Here is a 22,540-nt window from a genome sequence, read left to right as displayed (position 1 = left end):
GGCTGTCACACAGCTAAGTTGGCCCAGTCTTGGTCAGCCTACCGACGGGGCCTTAACAGGGTTGGGCCTATATAATGGCCACGCTTCTGTTCTCTCCACCTTTGTTGTAATGATTGTACTTTGTGGAGGTTTGGGATGGAGCTAGCAATGAGTTGTGGAGGTTTGGGATTTTGAGGTATTTTGTGGAGGTTTGGATGGAGCTAGCAATGATTGTACTTTGGTATTTTGTTGTTTTGAATCGAATATATTACTTTTTTCGGGAGCAACAAGAGGCATCTTTAGAGTGATCGTTACAATTATCAAAGGTCCCATGCTAGCTAGATAAGTAAGAATGGTCGTTAATGATTCGGGGACGTCTAAAGACTGCACAAAAGAGCCGGGACTATCGAGCTTTTCAACGCAGGCAGGCTCACCAATGTCGCGAGTGGTCGCATGCCAGTTTTCAAAGAGTTCAATTGACCACGTGCAAACAACGCAAACCCAGATGCAAGAGACGTTCCTACCGAAGGTGTGTTATAAGCCTCGAACGCGAAACCGGCGAGTACAACGGCGAGATTTATGTCAAAAGGTGGGCGCGCGTCTTCCTCCACCACACCACTCGAAACCTTCCGGTCATCTTCGAATCTCCGAACGGTTCTCCGAGTGTGGGAAGTAAACGACAGGAGAACCCTTCTAGAAGCAGAGAAAGCGAGGTGCGAACAATGTGCGGCTTCTCTTATGTGGATGAGCGAAGGGTGATAAGAGGATGGACGAAAGCAGAGGCAAGACAAACTGTAGTGGTGAAGGAGCAAGGTTTCCATGGGAAATGTTGGTGAGCTAAACTGGGCAGTGGGAATGCATGCTTGGAGGAGGAGGTGAGCTACAATGGAGGAAAGCGGATCAATGGCGGGGATGCAAGAGAGGTGAAAGCAGCTGCAAGAATACGAAGATCAAAATTGAGGATCGATCGATCGATTCTGTCGGCAAGCATCACTCCGAGCATCACACAAGATGAGAGATGAACAATTATCCATTGCTTTGCAAGGCAACCACTACATTCATTCAATTGCTTCGCTCATCACAGCTTCGAGAATCTACTTGGATAAAACCCTTCTTCCATCTCATGCGAGAGAACGGGTGTGGAGTGTGTTTCGTTACACATCGAGTGAACAAGTTATTACTCATTAGCCTTGTAAGCTATTTACACTTTTGAATTCTTGTGATAAAAATTCATGAAAAGAAGCTTCTTATAATCTCATGTTTTAATTAGTCTCAGCTTCTTGGTAAGGTGAAAGTGTTTTGTGCTGCTTGATTGGGAAGGAGGTGCTTCCTCTTCCTCTAAAATCTATTGGAGGTGTGCCAAATGTCCTTGTGGAACAATAAGGTAATTGCAAGCTAAATCTTATATACCCCCCGCTTTTCCTTCCCCCCTTCTCCTTCCTCTCTTTCTCAACCAAGAAAAGAAAAACTCCACTTCTTTCCTTATGATGTTTCAAATGGAAGTTCTGGGTAGACATTGAGCAAGTAGAGTTTCCCTCCTCTCTTAAACAATCTTGAGCACCCCTCACCATTCCACAAATGACGTGTTGAAAATTCCCCTAGTGCTAATGTGCATGCTTCCTATGCACCCCATCTCCAATGTCTCCTCATTAATATGTAAGTATCTCTCCTCTCTCTCTCTCTCTCTCTCTCTCTCTCTCTCTCTCTCTCACACACACACACACACACACAAAGACGTTATATGATCCAAGTCATTGTAAACAAGTGTCTAAAGTCAACGATAATGTGATAAATGATCCATACTTTATGAGGATGATACTATTCAAGGGCCATGAAAGTTAGCAAATGCAAAGAATTCTAACAACACTTTTGTGAAGAAATGCTATAATGGACAGGTAAGGCAACACATCTTTGATTTATGACATTTTCACACATGAGACGAATCTATTCAAATGGATATAAAAAGCCACTTGTAAGGGAGGAGAGCTATCGCCAAGCCAACTGCATAGTAATCATGTCTTACTCAGTGATGGGCAAGCTATTCTCGGAGGGGAAACAATCAATGTTTAAGATGGCATCACCTCTTATATAAGTACAAGGAGCATGAATGTTTGCTCAAAGTCTATTCCAATTATGGATGTGTGGAGAAAGGAATGGAGATGAGTTGGCTCCAACATGATGCCTTTGTAAGAACAAGTGTAGATCACCCTATATATGGAACTAGAGTATGGGAAAGTACAAGTTTAGAGACAATTGTTATGTTGGTTTTGCTTTATGAAGTTAAGGGGGGCAAGGGCATGGAATTGGGTGGCATTATTTTTTAGCAATGTCTTTCTTTGGAATGATACCATGCTCATTTGTTCCCGTCAAAATTGGAAACCTACCTTTAGAACCACTATGCAGGACATGCCAACGAACAAGCTTTGACATAAGTGTCTAAAGTCAACGATAATGTGATAAATGATCCATACTTTATGAGGATGATACTATTCAAGGGCCATGAAAGTTAGCAAATGCAAAGAATTCTAACAACACTTTTGTGAAGAAATGCTACAATGGACAGGTAAGGCAACACATCTTTGATTTATGACATTTTCACACATGAGACGAATCTATTCAAATGGATATAAAAAGCCACTTGTAAGGGAGGAGAGCTATCGCCAAGCCAACTGCATAGTAATCATGTCTTACTCAGTGATGGGCAAGCTATTCTCGGAGGGGAAACAATCAATGTTTAAGATGGCATCACCTCTTATATAAGTACAAGGAGCATGAATGTTTGCCCAAAGTCTATTCCAATTATGGATGTGTGGAGAAAGGAATGGAGATGAGTTGGCTCCAACATGATGCCTTTGTAAGAACAAGTGTAGATCACCCTATATATGGAACTAGAGTATGGGAAAGTACAAGTTTAGAGACAATTGTTATGTTGGTTTTGCTTTATGAAGTCAAGGGGGGCAAGGGCATGGAATTGGGTGGCATTATTTTTTAGCAATTTCTTTCTTTGGAATGATACCATGCTCATTTGTTCCCATCAAAATTGGAAACCTACCTTTAGAACCACTATGCAGGACATGCCAACGAACAAGCTTTGACATAAGGCATTGGAAGCCAGCTCCAAAAGACAATGGACAATGAAGATCAAGGTCCCACAATAAGGATTATGGGATGCCATGTCAAAGCACTGTTTTGAAGATGAAGCATCTCCTACTCCAAAGGAGGATGTTAGAGAGCATAACTTATAACTAAGTTTGGTGTCATGAGATGGAAGCATTGTGCAGGATTAGGAAGAAGGGATCTCAAAAGTTTTCATCATTGATATTGGACTCAAGCGATTTTCAATATCTCCCACCTTGTTTTGTCTATGCAAAGACCAAGGGTAAGAAGGAATAAAAAAGAGTAAGAAGGGAATAAAATAGGGTAAGAAGGGATCCCAAAAGTCTTCATCATTAGTATTGGACTCAAGCGGTTTTCAATCTCTCCCACCTGGACCAAACAATGTGCCTCTTCTTTGGAGTGTGAGAAACGAATGCCATTGCCTACATTTAGGAGGATTATGATGCATGCCCACTCAAGTTCTCTTCCAAATTACATTGGAATGCATGCATGTGTTAAGAAAAGAACAAAGCTAAGTCAGCACCAACACTATGCCTTTGAGAACAAGTGTGGATCAAAATACATATGGAACTAGGGTATGAAAAAGTACAATTTTGATACAATTGTCATGTTACTTTTGTTTTATGAGCTAGAGGGTTGGGGCACGGTGGGTGAGGAGGGGTGCATCCTCTTTCTACTTACTTCTTTAAGAAGTTTGAGCTCTGCTTGTTCCCCCCTAATAGTCTTGTGCTCCCCTTGTTGCTCAAGGTTAGTCCATCTTCCAAAGGTCTTATGCTACACTGTCAAAGGCCTTTCAAATCTCCAAAGTAGGAGTATAAAGCGTTGTTATTGCTCTTAACATCCTCAACTCTGCAAACCACTTACTCGTATGCAATTGCATGTTTTGGGCTAAAACTTGCTTGGGATGGTTTATTGCTTTGAAAATGGGCACAATTTCCTCCGATTTGCAAAAGTTGTACGATTGCTTTGTTCACTATGAGTGTGGATTGAGGTGGGAAATTTCCCATGGTGGTTGCAATAATTGGCCAAGCTAGTGTCAAAGAAGAGATATACAATTGTTGTTGCTAATATCCCTTATTGTTTCAAGGTGCATGGATTTACTTTTCATGAAGTCCCTTTAAAGTGAAGGAGCTCAAAAGTTTGCTTTAGCAATTATGACAATCATATCAGCAACATTGTTGTCATTTTTAACACTGACTTATAGTCTAGAGCTATCCTAAGCATTGATAATGATATTTGCTCTGGATGTGACCATCTTATTTGGTAAGCATATTTTTTCTAGATTTAAGAAATAGTGTTTCAAGAGTTGATGCATTGATTTGGGCTACAAATTAACCTTTTTTCCAGGTTGGATAATGAATCCTAATTTCATGCAATTATGGGACCCCATCTCCAATATAGGGAAAGTTTTAGAGAATAATATAATATGAATGTCTTGGCATTTATTTGTACATAAGGAGATTCATGTCATGTTTAGAAGCAATATAGCAATGTACTAATGCTTGATATATCCAAGCATTTTTATTTCAACTAAAAAAACTTGATCTCATTAATGGGACTCTAGCCATTGCTAGAAGGGATATATGTGGTAATGACTAATACGTGGAGGATATCCATGCTAATCAAGCTTAGAGGGGGTGCACTTAAGCATCACATGTATTAATAAGCTTGGTCTACTAGAGGGAATACATTATCCGAAAAAGTTGTGCCCATGAGCAACTCAAAGCATCCAATTGATGTTTTACCTAGCTAGAGCTACTAGTAGTTGGAGAACATACTAAACAAAATTCCTTAGGTGAGAAGGGACCTACAAAGAGTGGGAGTGGCCCACTATATAGATATCAAAGAGCGGGATTGACCCTTTTTTGAGATTTACTACCAATTCATCTTGGCTTGACCAACTTGGTACCCATTGTAAAAGTTAGAGATCTTACTCTTCCAAATCCATTAAAATAAGATTTTAAGGCTTTTTTTCCTAACACATTTTAATTTTCTTTAGAGGCTCAAATCCCTTGACTTCACCATATCAAATTGTAACATCATAGCCATAAAGAGGATCAATGACAAGCTAACCCTTGCAAACCAATGATGATTCTTTAGGTACTACCTTCCTCCATACACAAAAATGGGGATTCACATTCACAACTATTTTGCCAATCATTCTCTTCATGTATTTTAGTTTCTTTGCATTGTACCCTTATACTTTCTTCTTATATCTCTAAAATTCATCCACTAAATGTATTGGGAGAGAAGATTTACACAACAATTACATGGTGATTTATACACAATAGTTGCACGACTTCTTCTCCTTGCCAATAAGAGATTAAAATCCTCCAACTTTGGATAACTAGATTACACAAACAATCTTTGCATCATTCAGATTACTGAGACATTAACACATTTACAAATCAAATTATTTCCTTTCTATTGTGAATTTCAATTATATGTATTACACTTCTATGAACAGTCTATATTTAAACAATCCCTTTCCCATTTCATGGACTCTCGCTCCCACAAATCATCCCTATTAATCTTTCTTATATTTATTTTGATACTCTTCTCTAACTCACCCTTTTGTGTAATTACTAATTGTTCTTAACCTCTAAACAACTTGACTACACACGTGGTATTTGCATTTTTCTTCTATCCTAGTTGATACAACATGTCGTGCAAGGAAGCATTATCTACAAGCAAAACATCATAGAAATGAAATGTCAATAGACTTTAGGTAGCTCTAATAATGCTATCAATGCATAGAAAACCATATCTTGTATAGATGGGTCTCGATCCATACAACGATCAACAAAGGACTTATATAAATGCATAGAAAACCATATCTTGTATAGGTGGGCCTCTTTTTTTATTTAAACTCTTATATTTCTTTACATAAACAATCGATGGAAATGAAATGAACTTTTTTAATGTTTTTATAGTAAGAAGACATCTACAACCATACTATATGCAAATAAGGGCACTTTTCAAAGAGAGATTTCAAACGTGAAGTCCTAAAGTAACTCTTATTGTATTAAAACTTAGCACGATAAAAATTTAAAGAAGAGAGGATCTAAGGATGTTTTTTACAAAATAAGGCCATACATGGTTAAAACCATCTTTATGTAAAAAACATGTGTCCGAAGTTGATTAATTTCAAAAATTGAGGGCATGATATAGTCTATTTTTAAAAATAAAACATGGCTTTGCAAAAGTCCAAAGAAAAACAAAGTAATTAGGTCCAAAAATTAAAGGAAGTAAAAATTACCAATTTAATTGACATTGATCCAATGGTAACAAATCACAATAGGAATAAATAATGTAAGTTCCATTAAGTATTTGGTATAAGTTATACCATGAGGGTATAAGCTAAGAAAAATAGAAAATAAAATGAGTATCCATTCAAGGGGTTGGATCCTTAAACAAGTAGCTAATGCTGTTAGTCAAATCTCAAAAAAAGGAAGAAACATTGATCTATATGCATATGCATATAGATGCATGAATGTCTATGTGCATATGTGCAAATCTTTGTGTGTGTGTGTGCGCGTGTGCACGCATGTGTGTGTGCGCGTGCACATGTCTATGCCTACACGTGTGTGTGTGCGTGCATGTGTGCATGTGTGTGCACATACACATGCATGCGTTAGTGTGCATGTGTGTTCATGCACATTCACGAGAGTGCATGTGTGTGGGTGTGCCTGTTACAGATACGAATGCATTTGCATATGCACATGATGCAAGAGAGAAGAAGAGTAAAAAAGTGATGAGAAATATTTGTAATACCCTTGCTCCTTTTTTCTTTTGACTCTTGAGCCAATAAGATTGGATTGTGGGGTGTTGCTTCCACACTTGGGATTCCATCTATAATGATTCCAATGATGCTTCAATGAGGGTTAGCAATCTCTTCATAGGATTGTGAAAATAGTTGTGATTGGGATTCTTATGTTACCAAATAACAAATAAGGTATGCTTTCAAGTTGAGATACCATGCAATTTACTTGAAACATAATGTAATTTGGACATTAAGGGACACTCTATTATATTTGACTAATTCTAGAAAAGCCTCCACAAGCGATATCTTTTGCACTTTCACAAAAGGTATATAGATTTTGGCCAATTTAGAATCACCACCCTAACGTTAAACTTATCACTTTCATGATTATTAAAAAGAGTTGCACATTCCAAGAGAACCCTTTTTTGTGCCTTCAAAGAGAAGAATGTGAATAGTCACAGTACTAAGTGATGATTCTCACTTTATAAGGGATGGGTGAATTGGCACATCTAGGACGAGTTGCATCTAAGTTTAGTTCAAAAAGACAATGAAAGGGAACATGTAGGAAGAGTTGCATCTTTTAGTTTAGTTCAAAGTAGGATAGGTGTAGTACAAAAGGCTAAAAGGTTTGAAATTGAGATGTGACATCGAGCTTACTTTTGCTTCAACACTCATGTACCACCCCATGACGGGATTCTTATTAATATTGCTTCTTGCATACTCATGCTTTGCATACTTTTGAGTATTTGAAAGTATACTGTGTCATTCTAATACTCTAGAACTATACACGTCACTTGAGTGTGCATGAGCTTGTACTCAAGCTTCCTCTCATTTTCTAAAGTGCACACATATCCTTTCAATGGTTAAAAAAAGACATGTGTTGACACCTTTTAGAAGAACGTCTACAATTGTACATGTACTCTAGTGTTTCATGCATTATTTCAAAAGGACATGTGGTGTCGCCTTCTAGAACCACATGAAGGACCTTGTACGTGTACGTTCATGCTTTTGTCTAAAAAGAGTAAACGAGCCTACTTGTTACCTTAGAAGTATAAATGTCTATATAGCCAGTTAGATGTTGCAAGAAAGCTACATGTGGAAAGTGTAAAGAGCAACATGCATCTCTTACCATTTTATATTTTGTTAACTTTATGACACCTCAAGAGTAAAAGTTTCTATAGAATTACTAATTAATAAGTGTGGATTATTTACAACACATGCTTACTATGCCTTTAGTTTTAATTTGAATTCACACTCACATAACGAGGCATTTGCCCATAAGTTGTAGGTGGCTACTTGGCATTATAATTAGTGCCCTAAACTTGCACATACACTACGGGGATGCTCTCATCACTAAGATTAGTGATCTCTTCGTAGCCCCTACTTGCAACAATGGTAGGATGAGAGCATGTGTTGTATTCCCTCTTGAAAGAGATATGTTGGGCTCAATTCAAATGTAATGTTCCAATAGCAAAATTTACCGTACCATCATAATAAGGGTAGCTTACTTTAGTGAGCGGAAGTTGGCCCTTTGTGCACATGAGGGTAGCTTACTTAAGTTGGGGGAAGGTGACCTCATTGTGCACATGAGGGTATCTTAATTAAATTTAGAGAAAATTCATCTTTGAACACCAAAAGGAGCATGATGACACAGAGCCTAGAATGGGATCATTCTCATGTTAGAAAACGGATCACAACAAAATGCAAATCTTCGAAGATTCCCATCTTATTCTCCAACAAAAAAGAAATCTAATTCAATAGTTGAGAGAATTCAGTTGAGATTAGTTGCAATTACAAGGAAGAATATAGGGCATTTATAGTTCAATAGTTGAGAGAATTCACCTGTGCTGATTAGTTACAATTACAAGGAAGTTAAGGCTATAGGGCATTTGTAGCCCATGTGATTTTCCCTGATTTTCAATCTTTATGATGATTGACTGATTTTCAATCTTTATGATGCTTCAGTAGTGAGAGAATGTAAGATAATCTAGTTTCTTGGAGAGGTGAGAACATAGCACCTACTTGGCTAGCTTTTTCCAAAGCTATTAACTGGCATATGTTTCTCCTTACATGGGCACTTGCATTGAGAGGGTGGTGAAAACTGGTCTTTGATTGTTGCAGTCCGGTGAAAATTTGTGTTGTATCTAGGTGATATCTTAACTTTGTGGCATGCAGCCTTGCTAGGTCCTAAGAGGAGCTATCTTGTCTTGTTCTAATATGGCTCCTTTTTTTTTTGTTCCCTGAGAGAGTGTGTGATAGAGTAGGTAGAGGCCATTCGGAGGCCTTTATCTTAGATAGAAGTGACGAGTGGCAAAGTCACAAGTCACTTTTATTTGAGGTAATGGTCGAGACTCATGGCCTTTGCCTCTATTAAAGTTAATGGGGTGAGGAGGTAATTTTTATAGAAAGTCACCCATGATGTGATGGGCGATGTCAAAGCCTATGGGAGAGAATCGTCCTTATGGCAACACATCAGCTATCTTGAAGTGCCCACCATTTTCCTGGATATAGAGGAGGTTGATGCGATGGTGGTTAGGATTAATCTATAAATTTTTATGAAAATAAAAGCACTATTTCAAATTATTAAATGTTCTCTAAATGCCATAGCATGCTTTTCTTGTTGAAGGGGAAAACCAATTTTGGATTTGCATTTGGCGATCAAAATTTTAACGTACTTGTAAATGGGAAAACAGAAAACCCAAATGACAATGGTGCCTTATGTCATGGAGAGGAAAAAGGGGGCAAATAAGGATGGCTATTTTGGATGTTTTTCCCTTGGAAGAGCATTTATTGGATTTTTTTATGACAAAAGTTTTTCCCATGGTGCATGCTCAAAGGATTGAAAAGAATTTGAGAGAGGGCTATAAAGAAATGTCATATCAATAGGGAGAGGTGTTACATCAATAGTTCTTAAAGGTGTGGGAAATAGCCCTTAAGGACGATTTACACATTGCAACACCTACTTTGTGGGAGGCGAAGGCAGGAAGAGAATTGTAGTTGTTTACACACCGAATAGGGTGTTTGTGACTCGGCTTTGGAGTGGATGTGTTGTGTTGCGAGCTGTCACCCAAATGATTGGTGGGTTGTGTGTGGATGGGGAGTTTGGGCAGGGAAGCTCTTGTGCCCACATAATTTGGTGAAGAGATGGGGAGAGCAGTAAATGTTGCCTCGAAAAATGAGGTGTCGCTTGCTGGGTGTGTATTTGAGGTGTGCATGTTTTGTCATGTGATTGGTGTTGGAGAGTGGAAGGGGGTGTTAAAAAAAAAGAAAAAAAAGAAGACTTGCCGGCTTATATTAACAAAACGAGGGGGGGTTAGACCCTCAAAACCTGTACAAAATTTGGCCTATAGGGGAGGAATCCCCAAGCCTACGCTAAAACAAAAGGACCTTCTAACCTAGCCCTATTCGCTTTTCGACCTCGAATATAGCCTAGATGACTACTGGGTCTACCGTGTCTGGGACCTTGCTGAAATCTCTCACGAGCATTTTCGTCAGGACTTCGAATCCCTGTTGGATTCTGTATTGAAAGGAGTTCTTGTTATGAACTTCCCATGCTCCCAAAATCACAGTTGCACGGAGGTAAGGCCAGCAAGCTGCCAGTGTGGATGGGAGCCCCTTCGTGTCGCCTAACAAGGGGAGGCGCCATTGGTTGCCTATTGTAAACTTAGACATCTAGCCTGCGCCTCTAACCGCCACTTCCATCTTTCTCCAGACCTCCCTCACCACCGGGCATCTGCATAGGAGGTGGCGGGTATCTTCCAAGTTGCACCCGTAGAGTACACAGGCAGGATTGATGGCCACTTTTTTGGCAAGTTTGCTCTTCACTGGAAGCCATTGATATGTGATCTTCCAGAGAATGAATTTGGCCATGCCCACGATGCAGCCCTTCCAGATCTCCTTGAAGCGTGCTCTTCACCATTTAAGGCTGCGACACAAACTCCATTTGCTGTTGAGGTTGGTTATCGTCGATTGACCCCAGATCAGCTTTTTGTAGATAACTCTAGTCGAGAGTTTTCGCACGGGGATCTTGCCGAGGATCCACTGATTCTCCTTTCTATCCCGCGCTGGTACATAGTTGGATGGCCAATGTTCCGGAAGTTGGTTCAGGGTGGCCTGGATCAGGTCCGCTTCTCCTTGGGACAGGGGGATCTCCCGTTGGGCCTGTTCTATCGTCTTCTAGTTCGCCTTGCCAGCATCCCACAGGTCCATCCAGATCTTAATCACTTTTTGGTGGAGGTTCTTGGCTCTAGTCAGGTCATGCAATGCAAAGGGTTCACCATCTCTGTGGGGCGGCGTGGTCCACCAGACGGTGTCGGAAAGGCTAGTGTTGCAATTGGAAGGGGGTGTTTGCAATGAAAAGTGTAAGCGTGTGGTAGGCGGAAGAAGGGTACGGAGCATGATCGCAAATATTTATTTCCCCATGGTGCATTTTGCGTAAGCAAAGTGGAAACAGCGATGTACTACGTTGTTTGCCTTTGCGTGGTTGCATTCTCTCTCTCAACCAAACATTTTATAGCTTTGCTTTGCCTCCTTCATCTCTGAATTCCAAAGAGAAAGACTAGACTGTGGCATTTTCGTCTTCCTCGTTGTTTCTACAACTCCTCTCCTCAGCAGCATCTCTTTTCATTAGACCTCCTTGCTTCCCCTTTTTGATGTTTTTCTTCCAATGGTGCTCCGCAGAGTCTTCTTCTCTCCATTCTTTCTCCGCTCCCTCACCGGCTTCGCTCGCCTCCCCATTGCCTCTCCTCACCACCAGCTCCTCCCTCGGCCTCCGCTCCCCCCCCCCCCCTCCCCCTCTCTGCCCTGGTCTCTCCCCCTCAGTACCTTCGCTGCACCCGAGGAGCCCCTCCAGACGCTGCCCACTGCCACAGGTGCGCCGCAGAGATTCCTTTCGCAGCAAGAAACCCGCAAGTTGTTGAAGCTCGTCAAGGTCGAGGAATTCAAGAAGTCGCTGACGAACAGTGCCAACGATTGCATGCCCTTTCCGGCAGTTATCGAGCTTTGCAAGAAAGCGGGCACGGCCACCACGAATGCAGAGGCAGAGGAGATAACCAAGAGCTTGGATGAAGCGGGAGTCATTCTTATTTTTCGCAACAAAGTATTTCTTCGCCCGGAGAAGGTGAAAGACTGTTTATATCCTGACACGTTTGTGCTTTTGGCGATTCTACAGGACCTCACCGATCTTAACCTTCATTGTTCTTTTCTTGCAGGTAGCAGAAGTACTTGCCAGGGTGATGCCCTTACCTCTAGCTCAAGAGGATGATCCAAGAAAACAGGAATTAACACGACTGCAGAAGGAGAAAGATGAGATTGATCGAATCGCACAAAAGCAAGTGCGCAACATGCTGTGGACAGCCCTGGGAGCCTTCTCCCTGCAGTCTCTCGTCTTCTTCCGCCTCACCTTCTGGGATCTGTCTTGGGATGTCATGGAACCCATTACTTTCTTCGTAACATCTTCCAGCCTCATAGCAGGCTTCTTATTTTTCATTCTTACATACAGGGATCCATCGTATCACGACCTTATGCATACGATTCTTTCTTCCAAGCAAAAGAAGCTGATGAAGAAAAGGAATTTTGATGTGGAGAGGTTCAAAGAGCTGCAAATGCAGTGCTGTTTACCGCATTATGAAAAAGGACAGAACCTTGGCCACATCTGAAAGTTGCCAGGTTCCTTGGATCTAGTGCAGAAAGACTGCGTGATCCTTGCAGGGATTTATTGGGTGGTTCTGTCAGGGCTAAAGTCCGTTTTTTCTGTGTTTGTTATACGGGTATTCTATTGCAACACTCAATTTTCTCATGCTCTAAACGGATGTCACTTCATGCATAAAAAACAGTCACCATAGGTGGGCTTAAATGCTCGTAACTGAGTTTATGTTAATTGATGCATCAAAGAACAGTGACGGTAGATGGGCTCAAGCTCATCTTTTCCGTGTTTATTTGATTGCAAAGCTTGAAGATGCATAAAAGTCTGTCAGCATACATTTGCGTGCGCTTAAGTTTGGATTTTAATATCTGTCATCGTAGGATCTAGATCTGCAATTGTTTGAACTTTGACTCCCTTCTTTTCTTCCCGGACATCCTCGGATGGAAGGCTTTTGTGGACTTTAAATTAGGAATTTTCATGGGTCTTCCTTCCGGCTGGTTGTTTCTACAAGTGTGACATTTTATCTCATGGTTTTTCGGATGAATGTTTGTCAACACGAACTGTTCATAGACTTAGAAAGAATGTGAAGTACTGTGACGCACTTGTTTAAAATCATACATGTTAGAAAGTGGCAATACTAGCAATGCTTGGTGGCAATCAAACCTGCAAAATTGAAATCCAATCGGAAATTGATTGGCAATACAACTAGAAAGTCCTATTGATTGACAATCCAACCAGCAAAATTGTGCTAAATTCTCTGCTAGTGTTTGACTTTTAATCTCGTCCTCTATGACACATCGCTCTCCCTCATCATGAGGCCACTTTGTTGATTCTCATCAAGACCCACTGTTAAAGTGGTTTTACCTTTTTGCCTATGCTTTTTTGTTTTTTGCTTTTATTGCTTTGATTCCAATGCCTAGTTGTGTTAGAACGTTGAAGAATAAATCCAGAATGTTGATGTTTTTGAAAATATGACTCTATGCCTGTGTGGATATAGTTCTCTCAAGATTCCTTTGCTATTAGAAAGTAGGGCAGCATTGAAGCAAACGTTGTTTGCAACGAGGTTCGTAGACACTTTCAAACTACGCTAAAAGTTCATATGTTAGATGAAAATGTAATTGACCAAGAGATTGCCCACAACGTTATTATTCGTGGCATTCTCAATAAGGACTCTTGTCAACATACATCTGTATATAACTTTGATACTAAGTTTGGTTACCAAAGCACAACGTTATTATTCGTGGCATTCTCAATAAGGACTCTTGTCAACATACATCTGTATATAACTTTGATACTAAGTTTGGTACCAAAGCACAAAATAAACGAAATCACTCTTGGAATGGACAAGTTCTTACATGACATATGGAGCTAAGATGAAATTACACCACAATCCGAAATTATATAATTGAAAAGACTTAAAAGACCACCACTTATCCCTAGAGGCTTGTTGTGGTGGTTTACAAAGATCAGAGCTAAGATGAGGAGCTAAAAAGGCTACCATAAAATAGATACTGCATAAAATGATAACCAGGACAGCTAAAAGCACTCGATAGATGGTCTAATTAAAAATTCCACAGACTGACAGAAAGTGACTAAAGAAGACATCAAGAACATGCTCTGCTCCACCACGAATTGCTTGTATAGACATTGATATGCTCCATCGCTTGCATGCCTACAACAGTTTGGAGTCAAGTACTCCTTCGAGACTCTACGAGCCAGTAGGAGAAAGTCCTATGCATAATTCTGAATAGAAGGCTACTTGCTGCATCTCCCACCTTATGTTCACAGCATGCTTGTCGCATGATATGTCTGAGCTGAGCAGAACTCCAGAACCTTCAAGAGCCGACATTTGAAGCATCCCATTGCACTAGTTTGCTACATGGCAGCTCGCCATGTGGCACACACACGTCCCTTCTTGCACCTTAGAGAAGCCTATGACTAATGCTAACAACATTCATCTTGTCTTTTACAAATGACTAAGATGTTTTCCCAAAAAGACTTTGTAAAAATAATCACGTGAACCACCTCATAACCAAAATAGTATGGATGCTACATACCTCCCTTCCCTTGTTGAAACTATGTCACACATGGAATGTCAACCACATGCTCGAGGCATCATATGCTAGTTCGATTGTAAACAAGGGTGGTCTCCAACCATAAGCAAGGGTGGCGCTTATTACTTGAGCTCAACCAAAATTAACATTAGTTGTCGTATGCAACCCTTCCTGTTGCATAGGGACGTCCAACGATTTAATTTCAAAGTTTTTATCTCCTCTTTCAAGGACCTTGTGCCCTTTGTTAAAAACAGTTTTGGAATGAGACCATCCACAATAAGTCTCCTCTCCCTTTTAAAACTATATGTTATGCCACCCAAAAGCAACCTCTTAATGGTAAGTTAGTCAAGTTGATTTAAGGTATATGCCTTGGGAATCAATGACTAGATTTTGAAAGGAAATAATGGCCATACATATTTAGATCAGTATGGCACTATGGACATAATAGCAAGTAAATTAAAAGTCTTTTGGATCGAATAATTTAGATACAAAGAATCCTTTAAGGCCTAGTCTTGTAAGATCATTATCTTGGGCAAACATGGAGAAATATTTTTGGATAGAAGATCCACATATTTACCTATAACTATAATCAAACCATAGATAAGCACAGAACATTATTGATGAACTAAGGACATTGGTATAAAGATCATAAAGGATCTAAGTTTATGGTATTGTTTATAATTGATTGTTTCTTTTAGCATGTTTTTCCTTTTTTGAAGTCTTGTATAAAGAATTTGGAACCAGTTTTGCTAAGCGAACTTATACCACATGTACTTCCAAAGAAGGTTTTCTTTTGGATACATATGAGACTTAGTATATCCTTCTCTTAGATATAAGAATATTCATTGAATAAAAGTGGTGGAATTGGATTGGAATGCTTTATTGGATTTTCGATACTTCTCTTAAGGATAGGAGTTAGCTTGTGAAAAACCGGTGACTATAGCAAGGGATATGAACTCTATAGAGTAGATATCTAACTCCTCATCAATGAAAGAGCCATCAAATAGATTAATCTTAAGAATATTACAACTTGAATTTGGTATTATTGTATCCAAGAATATGAAATCCTTAAGTGGATTTAAAATAAGAAGAAATCAAATGTCAAAAGCTTCATGGAATGTATTAGATATGATTTTGAGATATCATCAAAACAACATGGAAAATGCATGAAAACTAAATATATGTGAAAGAAAAAATTATTTTATCATTCTCAAATTAAGTCATGTAAGATCAATAGGTAATTTGTCCACATGAATGTCTAATTGGTCATTATGGCGTATCATTGAGAATATCTAGGTTTTGTTTCATAGATTGATAGGGAGTTGGTAAGTAGACATCTCTTACTTCCTTGATTGCTAGTGAGTATGCGAATAATCTTGGTCTAAAAACCTTTAAATTGAATGGAAGATTTTTCTTATGCTATGGTGGGGTTAAATGTTGATTAAGTCGATACTTTTTTAGTGGAATACTTTAGACCAAACGACTTTCTGTATCCTCAGGTGACTACCTTAGTGAAGGGGAATAATACCTCCAAAATAATTATCACACAAGGTTATCCTCAACATGATAAGAAGAGGAAATGAAGATATAAGACATTTTGTATAAGACTCACTCGACTTATCAAATTAATACACAAACATAAACCTACTAGTCAACTATTGGAGTTGGACATTAAAGATTGACTAGTGACATGGTTGGTGACCAAAGCTTGAAGTTGACTAGACACTTTGGGACAAGCAAGTTCTTTAGAAGGAAACTAGGTTTAAGCTTGGGTAATCATCCCTAATATATTGGGAAATTACTAATCATAAATCATCCTTTAACTATTTGGCAATTAGTAAGGATCGATTCTACTAGGAAATATGTTGAAGGCATATGTCCCCTATTAGTCAATAGATTGATTAGACTAAGCATGCATGATAAGGCTATAGCTTGGAAATGCCTAGATAGTGGCTTAGTCCAAATCTTCAATATCCCTTAAGAAGACATGAAATAGTGGCTTAGACCTTAAGAAGACATGGAATAGTTTGCAAATGTCTAATTCTTCTAAGTTATGCATAGACTCTGGCATAACTGAAAAAAGAATATTACAAGATTGAGAATATTTGGATGGGTCTTCAAGAACTCGAATATTACGGTCTGTGCCTATAAACTGTTTGAGATTCTTATGCTATCACTATGGCATGCTTTAGATCTAGCACTTTGATCATGTTTGTTGTCTAGTTCCATAATTCATCTACTTCTCTTATATGTATAAGAAGAAAGAAATACGCCATAGAGAAACTGAAAGTTTAACTAGAATACCTAACATTCATTGCACATGGGACTCTAGTGGATCTACATTCATTCCACATTCATGCTAATATATGCAAGTGTTTTGATCAACTATAGACCTAAGTTCAAATAGAGCCTGTTAATGACTGAATCTCTCCTAATCATCCCTTAATGATCATAGATAATAGTATGGGCCACTATAAGGATTGGTTAGGAGCTATTTTTGAAATGCCAAACTTTGAAATGAAGTCAATATTCATTGTGTTGAGGAATATTTGTCGGGTGGATCTAGTTGAAGAGAGAAATCCATGTTGCATAACATTTGTCTGAGTTGAGCAGCCTCAAATCGACTTAAGAGAGAGAGAACTCCATAACCTTCAAGAGTCGACATTTGAAGCATCCCATTCCATGTTGTTTGCTACATGGCAGCTTGCCATGTGGCACACATACATCCCTTTTTGCACTGTAGGGAAACCTATGACTAATGTTAACAACATTTATCTTGTCTTTTACAAATGACTAAGATGTTTTCCCAAAAAGACTTTGTAACAATAATCACGTGAACCACCTCATAACCAAAATAGTATGGATGCTACATATCTCCTTTCCCTCGTTGAAACTATGTCACACATGGAATGTCAACCACATGCTCAAGGCATTATATGCTAGTTTGATTGTAAGCAAGGGTGGTCTCTTTCTTGCTAGTCCAACCATAGGCAACGGTGACGCTTATTACTTGAGCTCAACCAAAATTAACATTAGTTATCGTATGCAACCCTTCCCATTGCATAGGGACATCCAAGGATTTAATTTTCAAAGTTTTTGAATCCTCTTCTAGGGATCTTGTGCCCTTTGTTGTTGCTACGTATGTGGATGATCTCATTCCAAAACTATTTTTACAACTAGAAGTCTCCTCTGCCCTTTAAAACTATATGTTATGCTACCAAAAAGCAACCTCTTAATGGTAAGTTAGTCAAATTGATTTAAGGTATGTCCATATGTCTAGAGAATCAATGACTAGATTTTGAAGGGAAATAACGGCCATACATATTTAGATTAGTATGGCACTATGGACATAATAGCAAGTAGTTGGATCCCTATTCTTATGGTTTGATGAAGATGATCATGGTAGTTCAATTGGAGTATCTCATGAAAAGACAAGAGAGAGAAACACATTTTTTGTGAAATCACACACACACGAGAGAGAGAGAGAGAGAGAGAGAGAGAGAGAGAGAGAGAGAGAGAGAGAGAAAGAGAGGGGGGGGGGGGGGGAGGGAGAGAGGGAGGGAGAGAGGGAGAGACGGAGAGAGAGGTGGGGGGGTGAGGAAGGGAGGCACAGAGAGAGAGAGAGAGAGAGAGAGAGAGAGAGAGAGAGAGAGAGAGAGAAGTTTAAGGTTGAATTAACGATTGATAAAAGTGATGAGCCCAGACTAATGGGATTTTCATAGCTACAAGAATAAGTTGTGAGCATTAAGAGCTCAAAATTAGGAGAGATTTCAAAGGTTATCTACATCTTTAGCATTAATTATATGAAATGCATGAGGGGAGAAAGCATTTACAAAACATCTTGAATCAATAAATTATGATCCATGAAAATCTACATGGCTGAACTACAATTGCAAAATATGACATGATGAACTACAATGGTGTTAAATACATTTTAGCTAGCTTTGTTGAATACATTTTAGATAGCTTTGTTGAATACATTTTAGCTAGCTTTGTTAAATACATTTTAGCTAGCTTCGATGACCAAATTGGCTTGACCTTTCTAACTAAAACTCATTTAGCATCCTACTAAGAAAATCATAAAGCTTATGAAAAAATTAGAGTGCTCCTAAGGCAAAGAAACATGTAAGAGAATGTATGTGCACCTTCTAACTCTAGTGAGCAATTACCCATCATATTATACAATGAAAAACTTTGGTCTTGGTAAGCACTTTTGCATGGACAATGCCCAAATATTGTAGTCCCCTTGAGTCTAGAGTTTAACTAGACCTAATCCTAGTTTTGAGCTTATCAGCCACATGGTAGAGGGAGATTGAGAGAGAGACTGTCGAGAGAAGAAGCTTGAAGTTTCTACGATGGTGACGGAAAGAAAGAGCTTGACGACAGAGCCAATGAGGGAGGCCATGGGACTTGAATGGTCGCCCACAAGATGAAGCGGCAGCGGCAGCTAATGTGTGAAGGCGAAGATGATGAAAATGCCAGTAGTCGTGGAGTTGGTTTACTACCGGTTTTGCTAGAGAAGTGTTGTTCGTTGGCTCGTGACGCTCGGCACTGTAGCGGTCGGTGTAGTGGAGGCACTTGGTTTGGAGCCACTTTGACGTTGTCTGCTTCTGTACAAGTCGTTTGAGGTGTGTGCAAGATGGTTGTTGGAGACCCTAGGCTATGGGAAGGAGTTGCACACCAGTTGTTGGCCTGCCTGCTCGACTGCTAGTCGTCTTTGGAGATCTTTGAAGCTCGTTGGTTAATGGAGAGTATGTTGTTGCTCATTTTTTGCTATAGGTGCACATGTTAAGTCTTCTACTTGGAGTCGAGTCCTTGTAGAAGGTGGTCACCTCTTTTCTTGAGCGGTGTGTAGTAGAGGCCATTGAAGTCCGCCGTTTGCTCTACTGTTGGAGGTTGTTGGAGTCGAAGGTTGTAGCTAAGCATGGCACTACTTGTAGATGGGTTGTGTGGGTCACCCGTAGCCAGTCGTGGCTTTGTTGCTCGTTGGAGACTTAGGAGCTTACCGCCGAGTCACTTGTAGGGCTTCTGAGTGTCACCCCTGTCGTTTGTTATGTTTGAAGCGTATATTGCTTTCAAAGTAGTCTAGGCCTTTGAAGCCGCTTCCCTTCTTGCATTGTGTATTTGTAGACTAAGCTATAGACCCAGAAGAAAACTAATAACCAGAAGGGAGCATCCCGAGCCTAAATGTGAGGTAGAAACCAAAAATGGGTGCATGTACGTTTTTTCTCATAGAGATTCTCTCTCAAACCTCCTCACAAGGAACATAAACCCTCAATAAACTATATCTCAATCTCTAGGAAGCAGATTTCTGCGCCTTTTGAACCAAAACAAAGAGGAAAATGAGCTGTACATGAAGAGCTAGAGAGGATGAAGAAGATGCCTCAAACAAAGGGTTGATGCCTTGACGAAACAAGGGCTTTCGTGCCTTGATGGAACAAGGGCTTCACTCTCTCTAATAGAAAACTCTCTCACAAAGATCAGAGAATCCTTGGCACAAGGAGGGCTTGGTGCCTTGACAAGATGCAAGGGTTTGGGAGCACCATAGGCCCTGATACCATAATAAAGTGGGGACTCAGAGAGAGAGAGAGAGAGAGAGAGAGAGAGAGAGGAGTGCACATGATATAGCTACCAATACACTATGTTACATTGAACATAATATGTTTATTTCACCCACTTCTATGAAGCATGTAAGAAGAAGCATCATTGTTTGAAATTTGGTCACAAGACTTTGCTACATTAAATGCTTATATTTTGAAGCATTTCAGTTGTTATTCTAAGCCCTGTAAGAGAGAAGACACTGCCCAATATCTGGGTTAGACCCTCTCATGGCTTGCTTATGCAAAATATGTGAAAAGCCAAAACATAAAGCAATGTCTTGTTATGCTACAAAGGATGAAAATGCCAATCTGAGAACCCCTTAGGGTTAGGGTCCCCTATGCCCTTAAGGAATGGTGCAATTTACACCATCCTCAGTGCTCAACGCCCCCTCTTAAATTGCACTAGGCAAGTAGAGAGTGCATGTATAGCCTCTTGGCTACTCTGCCACACAGCTGTCATCATTTGTTTATCTTGATCGTTCGCATACACACAATTCTCACATGACTTGGTTTTGACCGTTTAGTGTAAGCCCCAGTGGTAGCTCGAGCATAAGACCCTAGTGGTAGCTCTCATTCAATTTTCTCTTGGGTATACACTCTCATTGGTACACTCATGGGTAGACACTCTCGTTGGTACACAGGTAAGCCTCTTGCACAGAGCACTAGACTGGCATGGACTTATCCACATCACATAATTGATAATACACCAGTCATGACTACGGATGAGATCCGTGAGTGGAAAGAGAACCTACTTTTGACCATTCATTTCCACAAGGAATGTATCGATTTATGGCACAGACTTGAGCATCATTGGTCTCAAGAGAATTGGATGCAGATACTTCAAATATTAGCATGGATCAGCCCACACTTTTTAATCACGCACATTTCTCAGTAAGCCCTCGACACGAGACACATTCGATCGTAAGCCCTCAACACGAGGTAGTCCCATCTACATTAGCGCAACCTGATTCCAATGGTGTATAACTATCTCATTCATGCATGGTTCGACTCCATCTACTATCACACCAGATGCAGGTACACAAAAGAAGTTTACTTATGATCATCCAATTGTTCAGCAGCAGGTAAGTCCTCAATATGAGGCACTCATATCTCTAGCGGCATGCAGAGATACATGCCACATTGCATTCGCTCCTTAGGTGATTCCATTCCAGGATCCACCATCACTGATGTGTCCACTCTGACATGGAGCATATCACATCCTTGGATATAGTTTCCATTACAAGTACAAATCGACACATCAGTCTTTAAGACATTCCAGCATCTTCTTCGTCATGCTGCATTGCACCACCCTTAGATCCAATTATCACCACCTCCAATCAACATATCATTCCTTAGCATGAGGATATCTATGCATCAGCGCAGTCTTGACCTAGTGCAGTGTACATCATCAGGTTCAGCCATAGCGCAACCTAGGGAACACTAGTGTTTTAGCATCCACATATGGCTATCCTATACAGTCCATGCTCCACCTTGAGCCTTTAATAGATGCTACATCTTATGCCGATGGATGTTTAGCCATGCACACATCATATCACCTTTAGCTTATGACAGTTGGACATACAAGGCTTGATAGGCCACCATGCCTTGATGGGTCTCTTCATCAACAGATCAGAGTATCATACTTGCACTTTTTGCCCCAGCTTTTATGCAACCAAGGATCACTCTATCGACACTGATTATGCAGTCTTCTTCGATCCGCCATTTGACAAAGATTATGCTACTGCGATATACCTCTGACATTACTGTCAGTTCTTTTGGGTTGGTGACACCTTTGTTTGTCACAACCTACTATATTCTTTCTTTATAACTACATTGACTAGCTTCACATCTGCATGCCTCTTCTACAAAGCAATTGCACAGTCCACGACGACTTATGACATGTTCAGCTTTAACATGTTTAGCATGCATCCATACACACTATTCTTCATGTAGTCATCTTTTGATCGACGAGTATTTGATCCAGGCAGGCATCTTATTTTTTGGCTTTTCTTCCTTGTCCTTCCAATCTATCATTTGGGCTTAGTTCCAAAGGCGACGAAGGATGACCTATACGTTAAGAGGGAGAAATGCACATTTATGTACAGGATCATAAGTTGTACTTATTGTTCATGCTTCCACTACGTAGTCACTGTGTTCACACATGCACATGCTACTCTGATTCTTTTTAGTTTTGGATGCTATCATATGCACCAAATGAAATCCACAAAAAGGTCTTGTACAAGACAGTTAATTATCTTCATAGGATGAGATAGAGACTAGCTAGGTTAGCATTAGAGTCCTCTAAACGATTAGCTGAGTGGGGACATCAAAGCCCGGTATGTAGGCATCTCCAAATGGTTTGATCTTAGGGCATTCAAATGGA

General features: G+C 39.9%; 2 protein-coding genes across 2 annotated transcripts in view; one reads left to right on the top strand and one right to left on the bottom strand.

The window, feature by feature from the left end:
- The window catches only part of LOC147900763 (putative triglyceride lipase), a 162,291-nt gene extending 161,491 nt beyond the window's left edge, over nucleotides 1-800 (bottom strand). The window contains exon 1 of the mRNA XM_087375737.1: nucleotides 504-800. Within this exon, the coding sequence (XP_087231863.1) occupies nucleotides 504-800 (297 nt within the window). The remainder of the gene's footprint in view (nucleotides 1-503) is intronic.
- Nucleotides 801-11,362: 10,562 nt separating this feature from the next.
- LOC147900762 (calcium uniporter protein 1, mitochondrial-like) lies at nucleotides 11,363-12,927 on the top strand. Its single transcript, XM_087375970.1, has 2 exons — nucleotides 11,363-11,978; nucleotides 12,070-12,927. Exons 1-2 carry the CDS (start codon nucleotides 11,526-11,528, stop codon nucleotides 12,514-12,516), a joined length of 900 nt encoding a protein of 299 aa, XP_087232096.1. The 5' UTR covers nucleotides 11,363-11,525; the 3' UTR covers nucleotides 12,517-12,927.
- The last annotated feature ends 9,613 nt before the right edge of the window (nucleotides 12,928-22,540 follow it).

Source organism: Dipteris shenzhenensis, chromosome 6 (assembly GCF_047967505.1).
Source record: "Dipteris shenzhenensis isolate YYH24624 ecotype China chromosome 6, Dip_SZ_1.0, whole genome shotgun sequence".
Lineage (NCBI taxonomy): Eukaryota > Viridiplantae > Streptophyta > Polypodiopsida > Gleicheniales > Dipteridaceae > Dipteris > Dipteris shenzhenensis.
The sequence above is the reverse complement of the archived record's forward strand: the minus strand, read 5'-3'. Positions and strand labels throughout refer to the sequence as shown.

Bases quoted from the DNA above. Each gene is read 5' to 3' on its own strand.
- LOC147900762 (XM_087375970.1), top strand. From the start codon at position 11,526: ATGGTGCTCCGCAGAGTCTTCTTCTCTCCATTCTTTCTCCGCTCCCTC. The intron at 11,979-12,069 runs GTGAAAGACTGT...CTTTTCTTGCAG, and splicing joins TATTTCTTCGCCCGGAGAAG to GTAGCAGAAGTACTTGCCAG.